The sequence below is a fragment of the Erpetoichthys calabaricus genome, chromosome 5, assembly GCF_900747795.2.
Source record: "Erpetoichthys calabaricus chromosome 5, fErpCal1.3, whole genome shotgun sequence".
NCBI classification, from domain to species: Eukaryota; Metazoa; Chordata; class Cladistia; order Polypteriformes; family Polypteridae; genus Erpetoichthys; species Erpetoichthys calabaricus.
The window spans coordinates 26,521,534-26,535,946 of NC_041398.2; the positions used below are offsets into that span (position 1 = coordinate 26,521,534).

Sequence of the window (14,413 nt, forward strand, 5' to 3'; positions counted from 1 at the left end):
GAGGCCTCCTGCTCCGAGACAGAGAGCCGGACAGCACCCGGCTGGGGTGAAGTAATGGCTTTTTCAGCTTAGAGAGCGTCTGTGAGTTGAAGAAAATCATTTTGACTTAAATAAAAGGTTAGATATTTTAAATAATAAAGTTTCTTACCCAAAGCACTAGAGTCAGGAATGGCTATAAGGCAGAATGGACAGGCTGAAACATTTGTGTGGTTGTCTCTCCTCGGGGAGAAATGATCAAGGACTGGCCTGGGGCTGGACTCAGAGTCAAAATGACTATGATGGCCATCCGTTGTGTGTGTGTGTGTGTGTGTGTGTGTGTGTGTGTGTGTGTGGGCGGTCTCTTCCTCTAGGGGTGGGGAATCGGAAGGGGGCGTCCTCAGGGTTAACCGACTGTGGGCAGGAAACTCTAAGTCAGAAGACCTGCGACCACCAAGAGGTGCGGATGGCAGGGTCTGCTACAGACTTGCCTGAACTTGTCCTCGGGAGAGGTGGGGGCGGGTTCAAGGAGGGGGCACCCATCCATCAAATAAAGTCTTGGCCATTTCCCGGGGTAAAAACAGGATGGGAGGGTTCAAGGAAGGGACAGATGTTTCCTGGGGTAAAAACAGAATGGGAGGGTTCAAGGAAGTACCGGACATCCACCAAACGGATCTTGGCCGTTTCCTGGGGTAAAAACAGGAAGGGCAAAGGTCACGGAAGTGACGGACTTCTGGCCGGGAACACCGGAAGGGGGCGGGAGTTTATGACGTCAATCCCAAAAGGGGCGGGGCTTAACTCATCAATCTTTTTTTTTTTGACATTTTGACAGAAGGTGCATGCATTATACTACTCATGGCTACCACAGCTCTGTAATGTTATGCTGGCATTGCAAAGCATCATGAGGTGCTGGGAAAAAAAAAGTTTGTCTAAGACAGCTGCACGGCAAATTTTCAGTGAAAAATTCAGCATTCAAGGTCACTGGTGAATCCATCAAATATGCTTTAGCAAATTTTAACTATCAACACAATTGAGTGTGCTCAAAATGTTTAGTACATGAATTTTTTCTTTTATGCTCAAGTATTAGTCACATTTATTTTTACTATATTTGTCATTTACTGGTCATTTAATCGCACAAAGTAAATTAGTAACAAAATCAGCAGCATCTATTAGATGCACCTTTTTGTTGTGTCGTTTTGTAAGTTGTTATGTTGATTCAAAGGCACCACTGGAGATACTCGTTTGATATGTTGGTTCTTTGTTAATTTTTTTACAGGTCAAATTCCATTAGAATGAAGTGCCTGTGACTAAAAAAAGAATTTGTTATAACAGGGAATTCATTATACAAGAATTGGAACATAGCACATTTTTTGGCACATTTGGCAAACCTCAGTGTCTGTAATGTGCAAAACTTTCATAAATGCCACCCCTCAGATGACATTGCCTAACGGATTGACTAGCCCTCTCTGGCTGTTATCTTTTCTTTTGTGAGTCACCCTTTTTTTTTGACCTGGAAAAGATTTACATAAAAAGATCATGATAAAAAGTTTGAGAAAATGAAGGTCACATTCATAAATAAAAATCATCGTATGCATACATTTGCAAACACAAAATTCAAAGAATAAAAAAAAAGAGAAAAAAGATTATAGTGTGTAGGGGTTCATAGGGAAGAACCACTTTGAAAAAAAATGCTAAAAATTGGTTTAGTAGCATAATCAGCAGGGAAATTCCGCAGTCTGCATTATTGCTGAAGGGTGAGTAAAAAATGAATCCTCAGTCTGATTAATGTTTTCAGCGAAGTCATACCATACCTTGAGAAACCGGGAAATAATTGACAGTATAGCTGCAGTGAATGTCCAGAGCTCCGCATGTACCGCTGAAGTCAAATTTGAATGTCTGTTTTCCCACTCCCAGATACCCCCACAATGCCTCAGGAATTCAATAATCTTTCTCAAGCTCTGTTCCACCATAGGAATATGACAACCATCAAGTAAACTAAGTGACATTAACACGCAATTTAATTGGCTGTTCAGAACAGCTCCTGAATCATGATTTTTGCCCATGTACAAAAGAAATACATGTTTTGCTGCTTTTTCACAAATTTTCAGATAAAATGAACTTTGCTGTAATGAGTTTTCTTTTAAACTTTAGTTCTATAGGAATGTGTTAAAACAGGGTTTGTTCTAATGGAATTTGACCTGTATATTCATGGCAGATGTATGTCAAAGTGAATATCATCATAAGAAGCAATGCCATAGTTCAGTAGTTCTTAAATTTTCTATCAGAGGTAACATTCAAATAAAATTTGCCATTTCAGAATGTCACAAATTCAGAAGTCATGAAGTGGATAAAAGGGCTAATTCTGTCTGTTGCGGCTCTTCATTTAAGGCAGGAATAAGTGATAAGTGGTTGACTAACCATCTAGACAAAGAGAGAAGGGTTATTTAATAAAGTAAAGGATGACCTTTGAAAGCCTGAAATGTTCTAAACACTCTGAAAAGTTAGGTATCATTTGTTTTAAGAAATTATGCATGAAGGTATCTGTTTTGCCGTGTAGGTCCTATGGTAACCCTATCTTCCTTTTTATACTCTTTCCGTAAACCTTTATAAAATGTCTTAAATCCTATACACCTAGCACTCTGTGGTCAGGTACTTTAGCACTTCCTTCCCCCTTTCCTTCTACCTCTGTAAAATGTAGACAGAATATAGAAACCGGCAGGAGTTAAATTACACATTTAATTTTGTATTATTGATAATATGCCCAAAAATATTTAGGAAGCAGAATACTATGTGAATATTGGCAAACCATTCTTATGTAAAAAGGTGGCTCTCAGCATATCTTCAGTCTAGCTTGCTTTGCTACTACATGGCCTTTGAATGGAGTATTGAAACAGGCCACATTGAGTTGTCTTCACCATGGTCTTCTCTTGATGTCCAGATGGTGTGAAAGGGAGGTGAAGGCAAGGTGACCAATTTTATACCATTCTTACCATGAAACATGAACCAATGGGGCGTTGTGGTACAGAATGGCCTCCAATCATACACAGTTGTACTTCAGACCAATAGAATTAGTTTACCTGTCCCTTCCTAGGCTAGTTACTAATGAACATGTTTAGTTGCAACTGATCCCACAGTTGCTTTGTTTCGGCAGTTTATACCCTTCCTACGTGTGGATGGCTTATAGGGTATTGTACATCCAAACATAGTTATCCTTGCCAAGCTGGTTTGATACATTCTACATTCACTTTTGTTTGAGTCAGTACTAAAGACTGGGGGTTTAGATAGGTAAATGTCAAAGCACTGCTGCTCTCATCAATAAAGTAAAACATGCCTATGAAACACTATCTAGCATTACATTTGCTTTGTCTAGCTTACAAATAAAGACATACAATTTATTTATCAACTTATATGCTAGATATCACTCCACCACAGTATCCACTGTGTTGTGCTAAGGGAGATATGTGAAGTAAAACAGTCTGCCTCTCAAGCCTTGTTGAGAGAGTATTAGTTTGCTGTGAAATGCTGACACAACTTCGTGTAATTCTGAAATTAAATGTTTTCAGCCTTGTAGCTGCATGTTCATATAATTCAGATAAGCAATAATGTTACCTATTGCAATGGCGTCACTGAGAAAATGTACCCATTTTCTAAAGAAAATCTCTCTGGTAAAATATGACCTCCTTACAAATAGTCTATACATCAAGAAATAGACACAAACAGAAATCTAAGCAGTGTCTGCATTGTTACAGAATACATTGATTGCCAATGATGTGCATTCTATGATTTTGCTGTGGTTTAGGCTGAAAATAACATATATGCTTGACAATTTGCAGACAGGCTTTGCTTTGCATTTGAATCTGTTAGTCATTTAAATAAAAAGTTATCTGTCCATTCCAAATTAAAATACCTGTTCTTACTGTCAGTCTTCAGGTTTTAAATTCAATAATTGTAGCCCAACTGCATACACTACTGAATTTGAATAGCTGGCTGGCATATTGAACTTAGGAACAGGTAAATGCATATGGATGTGACATACTGTATGCAACATGATATTCACCCATCTTTTTTTCAATATAAAAGACTCAGGAAACCTGTGCATGCCTGCCCTTATTTAACAATATGCTTATTAGCTTTATTCCACTAACTCTTGATTCAGGGTTTGTGTGGATTGCCCGCAGACAGGATTAAAGTGTTCTTTGTGCCAATTTGTTCTGAATATTGAATGTCACTGGTGTACCTGCTCCTGGTCAGTATCTATAATCACCAGATGTCCACCTCTTGATAGGCAGTCATATTTACTCGAGTTCCAGTCCATTTGATCAGTTGAGAAGTAATAACATTCAGAGTTGAATGGCTGCCAGCTGTCTGGGCAGAAAGAACAGTTGCTTCCTGTGGAATGACAAACACAAAGAAACCAAACACAAAAAATGTTAGAAATGTGAGCCTTTGGTACATTACAGCTATTAATGAACAAATAGACATTTTGGAGATACCATCAACAGTTTGATGACTTTTAACTTTCAGTCATATCAAATATGCATTTATTAGAAAGGAACTGAGCTTCAGTTCACATCACTCACCTTCAGACAATAAATTTTGTGAAGGGCAGTATTTACTTAAGGCCATGACTCTTGTAGACAGCTTAGTGTTAGTCTCATTCAGTTTTGAATACTGGTTGTGCAGGTCAGCTTGGCTTTTATTCAACACGAAATAGTCACTCAGCAGGCCAGTGTGACTAGAATTTAAGACCGAATACTGGGACAGCAAATCAAAGAGGCTGAGATTCAGAGCTGAATATCGGGATTGCAGGGCTGAGAGGTTATTCTGGAGTTCTTTTGATTGAAATCTGAAATCTAAGTAAAATCAGTCATTTTTTTTAGAATAGTTTCTGTTATATTTAATGAGCATTTCAAATAGTATTTCCAAGAAAGCTTATCTTGTTTTTATCAATGTGACACCTATTAAAGGTTTGGTCACCAAAATTATGTGATTTATGGTTGAATGATACATTAATTTATTCCATATTCAGATTTTACCTTAAAAAAGGTAGGAACAAAATACTTCATGTAAATTACATCTTTAATAAACTAATTTCTCAAGTGATCTAAAAAGGTGCAAAACATCAAATGCCATTTATTAATCAATCCATTTTCTGAACCAAAGTAAACAAATCCCAACCATACTAATCCAAGGAGTAAACCAAATACAACTGCAGTGTTAAAAAAAGTCAATAAACCAGCAATCAGCAAAGAAAACAGAACATAAGGCTCCAACACACTTTAATAAACTACTACTAGTTCTCTCCAGCTCTCAGTCTTTTATAGCTGAAGGGAGGATCCAACATACCAGTGATGTCAGGGTGGCCCCGCCTCTTAGGGCACCACACATAAAGAACATTTAAAGAAATAGTGCATGAATATTGATAAATTGACAATTGTTTTTTATAATTTGTTTCCCTCAGTTTTTTGAGACAACCTTGCACTCTAATTAGGGGTTGTCAGCAATTGTAGATTATGAATCTGTTGTTAGTTTTGGCAATATAAATGTACTTTTCCTGTTATTATTTCCATCTTTTTTGCCATCTTGGATGGGTGTTCCCAGGATCATTTTACACCCTGGTTACCAGGCCCGTTATAAAAGATCTATGGACATGTCTTTATAGGTTGTGAACTCTAACCAATGACATCCTTATCTGAGGTGACAGATTCCTAAACAAATCCTTTCTTTGAGCTTTTTCATTTCTTTCTTTAATTTTCCGTTTTCTTTTCTTTTTTTAATCCTTCCCTGTTCTTTGACTACAGCTTTAATTCTCATCCTTGATTTGGTTGTTGATCATTAGCTGGCCCAGTGCATGAGGTGTGGTGATCAGGTGATTGCCTCAGGCGGCACTTTAGTCAAGGTGGCATTTTCGTGTACCTTTTTTACTTGTCATTTTTTTGTGAAATAATATTAAAGTGAGGTATGAACCTTAAGAATTATACACACATAAAGTGCCTTATTTAAATACTCCCATTAAAAATAGTGAGGAATATCTTAATTTTAAATATTTCAAATTTGGCATAAAGCAGTTTGCAGCACCTCCAACTCATAGCCAGCATGTGAGGATCAAAATAACGTGCATTTCATCGTAATCTGCAAAATTAATAAAAATGAACTCATCCAAAAAGATGAAATGTAAACATGAATACTGTAGCAGCTACATGACGGTTTATCATTTTTTACAGCCCAGGATGTCTGCGAATTAGTCAGCTCACAACAGGAGGGGCTCAAAGATGTTTTCAATGGAATCATCGCTGACAAATGTCTCTCTCAGAAAATTACATGTCTGAGGCATGACATTTCAGAAAACGCATAGAAACTTTTTATTTTATTTAGAATTTTTTATCACAGTGTGAAAGATTACATCAGGATTATGTTGCATTAACAATGATTATAATGTCTGATAGCTCAATTTAACCCACCAGTCTGCAAGGTGGCTTACAATAATGGTGACAAAACAGTTGTAATTGTTATTAGTAGTATTTATTTTAACTTTACAGACCTATTAACTGTAACCATGTAAATTATATTTAGGCCCTTGAAATAAACAGTTTGGCCTAATATCATCAAAAGTTCAATAAAATGGAAGTATAATGTATTGTTGCTAATTTATGCAAAAAGTGAAATGTTATTATCCAATTAATGCAGAACATCTGCTTTTCTAGCTATGGAGACCTCTGTTAGTATGCCAGGAGTGAATGTGGGGAGTAATAATCAACAAGTCATTGATGGTGCTGAACAACAGAGAAGGGGAATTGTTTTAGTTTTAGTTTTAACGGCCGTTTGACTGTAAGCCCATTTCAGAGATGCTTATACTTTGAATTAAATCTGTCTTGTAGTGCATTTAAAGTCTACAGTTGAAATCTAGTTTAATTTTTCTTTTTAATGTTGGTGTCTATTATTCTATGCCAGTTTTATTTTTTATTATTTTTGCCTATTATTTATTATCTACCTGCTGTGGACTATAATCTTTCTCCCCATTTTTTATGATATTTTGACATGGCATTTTGCACCACATATATTCTGGTTATACCATTTTGTAAAATTTTGTTAATTTCAGGAATCTGTTTAAGGTGTCTATTAAAAGTCTCATAAGTTTGCACCTGTGGATGGAGTTTGAAATGAACAAAGATGTTAAGACAAATTGTATTTTAATGCCTATTTTGCATTTTATTTTTTTAAACTAATCTCCGTTTATTGTTTAATATTTTTTGTCTTGTTCAGAGAATGCACTGCATTGTGAAACCTGTACAGCAATACATAATATACAGTATGTGAATTAAGAGCAAGCTCTCATACCTAGTAAGAATAAATCTCAGGGTACATGTGTGTGTGTGCTGGGATTGGACAGGGATGTCTTCTAAAGCCTCAATCAGATTTAGTCTTAATTATTTTGCAACATAGCTGTAGTCAATGAACATCGAACTAAAACCTTATCTTTTGACGCCGTTCTCAGATGACTGCTTGTAATTTGTGATAACCTGGGAGTGCTCCTAGAAAATACCCTATAGATAACTGTTAGGGTTTGGAATGGCGTTAAACATTCCTCAAACTGTCCTTCTTGAACTCCCCCATCAGCCCCAGGTGCCCCTGCAATCCTGAACCCCAACTCTCAGATAAAAGGGTCATTCAATTTCCAGGTAACTTGTTCAAAATAAAAGAAAACAGAAAGCAATGTGTACTTTATCTTTAAGCCCTGCTGCCTCGCAGAAAGGAGACCTAGGTTTGCTTCCCGGGTCCTCCCTGCATGGAGTCTGCATGTTCTCCCCATGTCTGTGTGGGTTTCCTCCTACAGTCCAAAGACATGCAGGTTAGGTGCATTGGCGATCCTAAATTGTCCCTAGTGTGTTCTTGGTGTGTGAATGTGTGTGTGTGTGTGTGTGTGTGTGCACACCCTGCGGTGTGCTGGCTCCCTGCCCGGGGTTTGTTCCTGCCTTGTGCTCTGTGCTGGCTGGGATTGGCTCCAGCAGACCCCTGTGACCCTGTGCTAGGATAAAGCGGGTTAGGAGAATGACTGGCTGACTGACAATGTGTAAGGCATAGGCCTGCTGTCACCAGTCAGACTGATGGACCAGAGTTCCAGTAGCCATTTTGCCTTTCATTGTGGTAACACCCCATGAGTTCCTACCTCTAGGGATCCTGACAAATGAAAATTAAACAGCACCCAAAATCGTTACCTGTGCATTCCCTGCCAAGGGCATATTTCAGTTTGCATAAAACTGTCTGTATAACAATCTAAAACCAATATAAATAAATAATATTGGCTAAATAAATCACTGCTCCCACAATTTCTTTCAAATATTGCAAATTATCTCTCTAATGAAACCTTGGGCTGCGGCTGAAAAACATTAAAACTCCATTGCAGATGAATTTAAAAACACGAAAAGAATCGCCAATCCACCTAACCTGCATGTCTCTGGGAGGAAACCCACGCAGACACGGGGAGAACATGCAAACTCCATGCAGGGAAGACCCGGGAAGCGAACCCAGGTCTCCTAACTGCGAGGCAGCAGTGCTACCCACTGCACCACCGTGCCGCCCTATATGAATATATTGAATTTAAAAATATTTAAGCACAAAGAAATTTAGCAAGTTCCCATTGTTCATATATAGTTTGTGTGCTTATGTGCTTAGTTTATTGTTAGCAGCTTTATTGTGTTGTTTTGGCATAAAAAGGAAAAATGTATGACACGTACCAGTGTGAGGTGATAAATGTCTACCAATCTCTAATCTGCTAGTTTGGACATGGTGCATTTGCCATATTCTAAATGTTCGGTACCTCAGTACTTTATAATATGTGACATCCTAACATGAGAATATGCACTGCTGGGTGCAGACATTGCAGCCAGGTTTCAAAATGTACTTAAGGCCTTTTCCATTGTTGAGGTCATCTAGATGTATAAATTACGTGACTGCACCTAAAAAAATTAACCTACTTGTGGGAAGCACTTGGAATAAACAAGAATAAAGAGACTTTTTATGTATTTTTGGTCAGGTCTTCCATCATTGCAAGGATTGATGTAGAAGCCTCATCCAATTTAGGGTCAATAGAAGCTGGAGCTAATCCTAGCACCACTGAGTATATAACAGAGAAACCAAACCAAAACAGATCGCCAGCCTACTTTTAAGAATTCACACACTCACACTTACTCACATGAGACCAGTTTAGAGACGCCACTCAAACTAACCTGTACATTCTTATTATGGCAGATAGATACTGGAGTACTATGAAAAAACCACATACTGACATGGTGAGAGCTTACACAGAATGACCAGGCCAGGACTCATGGCACTAATCATTGTACCGCTATTAAATAAATGTAAAAAACAAAAAGCTTGTAAAATGAAAATATACTCAAACCAGTATCGGCACACTGCACAATAACATGCAGCGAATACACCTGACTTGCGCATTCATAGTTTTCATACTCTTTCTCTGTACGTTTAGCATTCATTTGCTTAGAGGTTGATGCGCTTGCTGCTTATTGAGCAGCTCTTCTTTTCTCCACCCTAGCAGGCCACTTCTTCTCTTCTTTCGTTGGCATCTTTTCGCATTAAAACTGATGAAGTCAGTGTTTGTGTTGTAATTACTTAGTACGTTTTCCTTAAATTTTTCACTTAAACTGGCACTTAAGTCTTCAATCTGCCTCAAGAATGATTTAAGATATGAAGAGGAAGAGGAAGTGACGGCAAAGGAGGTAGGGATGAGAATGGCGCCCACACGCATGTGCCGCATGGCCGCCCGGCTGGTTGCTGCTGAGAGTTGATTCTACAATAAAATAAAATAAAAATAAAAAGAGGAATAACCTTGAAGGTCAATCATCACCCCGAAAACGGATAGTAGATGTCATGTAGTATATGTGTACCAAATTTCAGGTCAATAGTTCAAATGGTTTATGAGCTACAGGTGATTTAAAGTGTATTATATACTAGCAAAATACCCGCACTTCGCAGAGGATAAGTAGTGTGTTAAAGAAGTTATGAAAAAGAAAAGGAAACATTTTAAAAATAACATAACATGATTGTCAATGTAATTGTCGTGAGTTTATTTTAGTATTGAGAGTGAATTTGATGATTGTAAAGAGTTTAATTTATGATTGTAAATGTTGTGTATGAGAAATGCACATTTTTAGGATGTAAGGATCTCTTTGTAAATGACGTTTACAGTTCTGCCCTCTGACTGTAATATGACCAAGCTGTCTGCTGAGCTTACTCTTGAGCATGCAATGTACACTTGTCCATGTGAAAAGCAATCTTGTGTCAAGTCAATGCCGACCTTTTTTAGAGTCTGGCCCTGTGACTTATTTATTGTCATAACGAAGCAGACCGTTACTGGAAATTGGAGGCATGTGAATTTGAATGGGAGGTCAGAGGGTATGAGAGGGATGCGAGAAATAAATCCAGTTTCCTTTGAGCCAGTGCCAGTGAAGACAGTTGCCTCAATGAGGTTCTTGTGCAGAGATTTGATCTGAAGCCTGGTGCCGTTACAAAGTTTTGGTAGTTGTAAGTTTCGTAGTAACATAATTGGTGCAGCGACCTTCAAAAGTAGAGTATGCGGAGGCATGTCTGGAGGATTAAGAGTGTGAAGAAACTAAATGAAAAGGCAGGAGTCACCAGCAGGAAGACATAAAGCAAGGCAAACAATAACAGGATTGAAGCATTGGACTAAAGAAGAAGGGAGCAGTGAGCATGACGAACAGCTGAGGAAAGTAAGGAAGCGAGTGAGAAAGCACATGAGCGTGGGATGTTGTTAATGTATTTAGGCAGGGAGCCAACCACAAGGTATGTGTGCGGACAGCGGCTGTGCGGAAAAAGGAAGGGGGACCAGGGGTGGCCCTTGTGCATCTCTGCCATGAAATAAATCCTCTGTTAATGGAAATAAGGAATGAAACTGCCAAAAGGAGAGGTCAGTTCCAAAAATTCGTTATGGCATAATGGTGAGAGCCGCCAAAAAGAAGACGTTATTTTTGAAAGTTCGTTATGGGGCATGACGCGAAATGAAACATACTTAACGTTTGTAAGTACAGTGTAAAGGATGAGCATGGGAAATTTGGGCTTCCTACATATATTGGAAGTCGCAGAAGTAGTGAGGACGGGTTTCCCCTATCCATATATACAGTTTAGGGGGTACACCCATTCCCCCCCTTGGATGTTGCAATAGGACATGAAATATACGTAACTTTTGTAAGTACACTGCATGGAATAAGTATTTGAAATTTCAGCTTCCCAGCTATATGGAAAGTGGGAGAATTAGTGATGAGTCAGTGAGGGCTTTGCCTTTTATACAGTATGTATAGATAAAGATAGTCAATAGAAGACTTGTATGACATTCTGGTATCATTATAATGAATTTGACATTTGCTGCATACTGATATGAATTTCCATTCATGTTATCTTTTTCTGGCAGTCAGAGTTACATGACTTTTTAGGAGGCATTGTTTGGTTGCACCTTTCAGAGCTTCTCACTTGGTTGACTCTTTTCTCAAAAGATTTCTTGAAACAACTGCAAAAGTCTGGATTTCTGGTTCTGGTGCTTTGCAGTGAAATGTAAAGAAACACACATTTAATTATTAACTTTTTTCCTTATTTATTTCTATCTTTAAAATATGAAGGAAATACAGTTGAGTAAGTACTAATTTAACATAAACATTACAATGTGACTAGAGTGAAGGAATAATACATCCAGTTCACATCTCTCACAAACTTCCACTGGTGCTTGTGATAAGAGAGGTCTGTGGTGAAGCATGATTTTAAATAATCGAGAGTCCCAGAGCATGCAGACTCCAGGCAGTGAACGTGCACATACCACTGCAAGGTTAATTGGGGTGCTTGGCTGATCATGCATTCATATGCAAATTGGAGCAGGTTGGTCAAGTGCTTCTTTTACATCTCAGAGCAGGTCTGCACCTTAAAGGGAGCCTGCATGGAAAAAGGGGTAGAGACAAAAAAAAGAGAGAAAAAGTAAAGAGCTGGAGGTTAAAGGAATGGTAAACAGAAGGCAGGATCGGTAGAAGAGCCAGAGCGAGAAGGAATTGAGGCAGACAGCTGGGAAGAGTCCAAAGAATGGAGCATGTAGCCACTGCTCAAGAGGGGACTGGCTGTGCCTGTTGGAAGAACGTCTACTAAGGCTGAAGGATCCCATTTGGGCTAAGAGGTGGAGATATCAGTTTTTAGAATGCTGCACTGGGGCTCATGTTTGTTCTAAATGGATGGATAGATTCCTACTGTGATTTTAACCTTGTTTATATTGGATTTACTTATTAGACTTTTTAACCTCCACTAACCACCTTGATTTTATGGATTATTCATTAGCTAATGGGACTGCACTGCACTTTGGACATGTCTCTGTAAATAAAGGCACTAAAAACTTGGTGACTGTGTGTGTCTTCATTTGCCCAGCTCATCCTTGGGTACGTTATCAACAGTTCTGAGTTCAAGTAGCTCCCAGAAGCAGACAAGGAGTGTGGAGCTGACCTGAACAGTCACAGTACACAGTGAAGTCCATATTCACTGACCTCATCACATCCTTTTTAAGCACCTACTATGCTAACTGCACAGGATAAAGGTGGGACAGAATATGACTGACATCCAGCTGCCTTTGAACATAACATAAGAAATTTGACAAATGAAAGGTGACCATTCAGTCCATCAAGTTCAATTGTTTAGCTAATAGCTAACCTGTCCCAATATCTCATCCATATTTTTCTTAGAAGTTGTCAAGGTTTCTGTGTCTAGTCCATAAAGAAGTGTTTCCTGGCTTCAGTCTTAAATGTACTTCCCCTTAATTTCGACTGATGTCCTCGAGTATGTGATTCACCTTTAACCCAAAAAGACGTCAGTCATCTTGCTCAGCTACTATTTTTCTCATTCCTTTCTTCTGCTAAATGGCACAGGTCCATAAGCATTCACCCTTGTAGATTCAGGGACAGTTTCTACCCACAAGTAAGAATTTAATTGTACTCAGTACACATGGCAGAAAACCTGACTTAAGTTGACACAACCTGAAGTCCAGAAAAACATTGTGCTAATAATGAAGAATATTCGGTGTACATTCAGTAAATCATTTGTCTGAGACAGCATCATATGGTTGGATATCATTAGAAATAAAATTTATATACGGTCCTAAAACATGATGCCCTAAAAATATGGTGTCTGTTTATTACATGGTAAAACTTTTTTGTTTTGTTTACAGCAAATAAACAGCAACTGGTTTCCATTTATATTACTGACACACACACAAAAAAAATACTACCATATGTACAATGCTCCCTTTGTCCTTTTGATGGGTTTAATATTGTAGTTGGTAAAGCTGGTTTTAGTTATGGTATCTTACTGGTGGGATGGGAGCCTGTCATGTTGTCTCATTCCTATTCACTGCTGAATTACCACACACTATTTAAGTCAGCACAATATCACAAAAAAATGTGATTCTGAAATATACAGCAGCACAAAAAAACTGAAATATTTAAAGCATTATCTAAGTAGAATTAAGCAAGAATTAAAAGCAAATAAACTTTACTTTATTTAATTTTCTGTAAATAAATTTTTAAAATTAAGGAAAATTATCTTTCAACAGCTGCAGAATATATAAATGCTTTTGGAACTTATCACACGGGAAAAATATGTCACAGAATAAGGCAGAGCAGCAAACTTAGAATATAGTGTAAGCAGATGATCGAAAGTGAGAATTTCTAGTATTTTGTCATGCTTTTCACTTACACTAAAGGTCAGTTATTCACCTTGTTTGAGTGTTTCACTTAATAAAACCAGTTTACAGCTGCCAAGGAGGGTTTTTGCCAATTTTCTATTCTGATTTGAAGAAGTACCTAGAACACCTAAATAAATATGATCATTACACTGTATAACCTGGATAGTTTTCAGTCTCTCTTTAAGATTACTCTACAACCAGTAAGGCTAACTTTGAGTACTCTGATTTCTACAGACTCATCACACACCATAAGGGCAACATACTGTTCATTAGTGATAGCCATCACCTAGTAAAGCAAAAGCTTCAGATGTGGTTTTGTTTTATAAAATACACTATGTGTTTACCCTGTACTTATGACCCTTTGTCAAAATTGCTTACAGTATACCGCCATGAAGATACAGACAATCAGCAGCAAAACACACAGGAGGAGCAGCAATTTGAAAAGACAAGCTTTATAATCTTCATTGACAGCAGACACTGGAGAGGCTGAAAGAGAAAAATAGATATTATCAAAAAATAAGAAGCGTTCTCAAGTTACATTTCAACCAAAATACATTGACTTATTATTTCACACTCTAAAATGTCTGTGTCCTTATGTTTCTGGTTTTCTGACTTTGTCAGCTACATACACCTTTCAGGCATGTCACTCACTGGCCTCACAGGTCTTGTCTGATAGTATTTGTCAATTAA

General features: G+C 38.0%; 1 protein-coding gene across 4 annotated transcripts in view; it reads right to left on the bottom strand.

The window, feature by feature from the left end:
- The window catches only part of LOC114643987 (low affinity immunoglobulin epsilon Fc receptor-like), a 46,225-nt gene that overhangs the window by 14,794 nt on the left and 17,018 nt on the right, over positions 1 to 14,413 (bottom strand). For 3 of the 4 annotated variants that reach the window (XM_051927610.1, XM_051927609.1, XM_051927608.1), the window contains 3 exons: positions 14,102 to 14,209; positions 4,557 to 4,829; positions 4,214 to 4,365 (listed from right to left, as the gene is read on the bottom strand). In XM_051927610.1, the coding sequence (XP_051783570.1) occupies positions 4,214 to 4,365; positions 4,557 to 4,829; positions 14,102 to 14,209 (533 nt within the window). The remainder of the gene's footprint in view (positions 1 to 4,213; positions 4,366 to 4,556; positions 4,830 to 14,101; positions 14,210 to 14,413) is intronic. The other variant, XM_051927611.1, reaches the window with a different exon arrangement.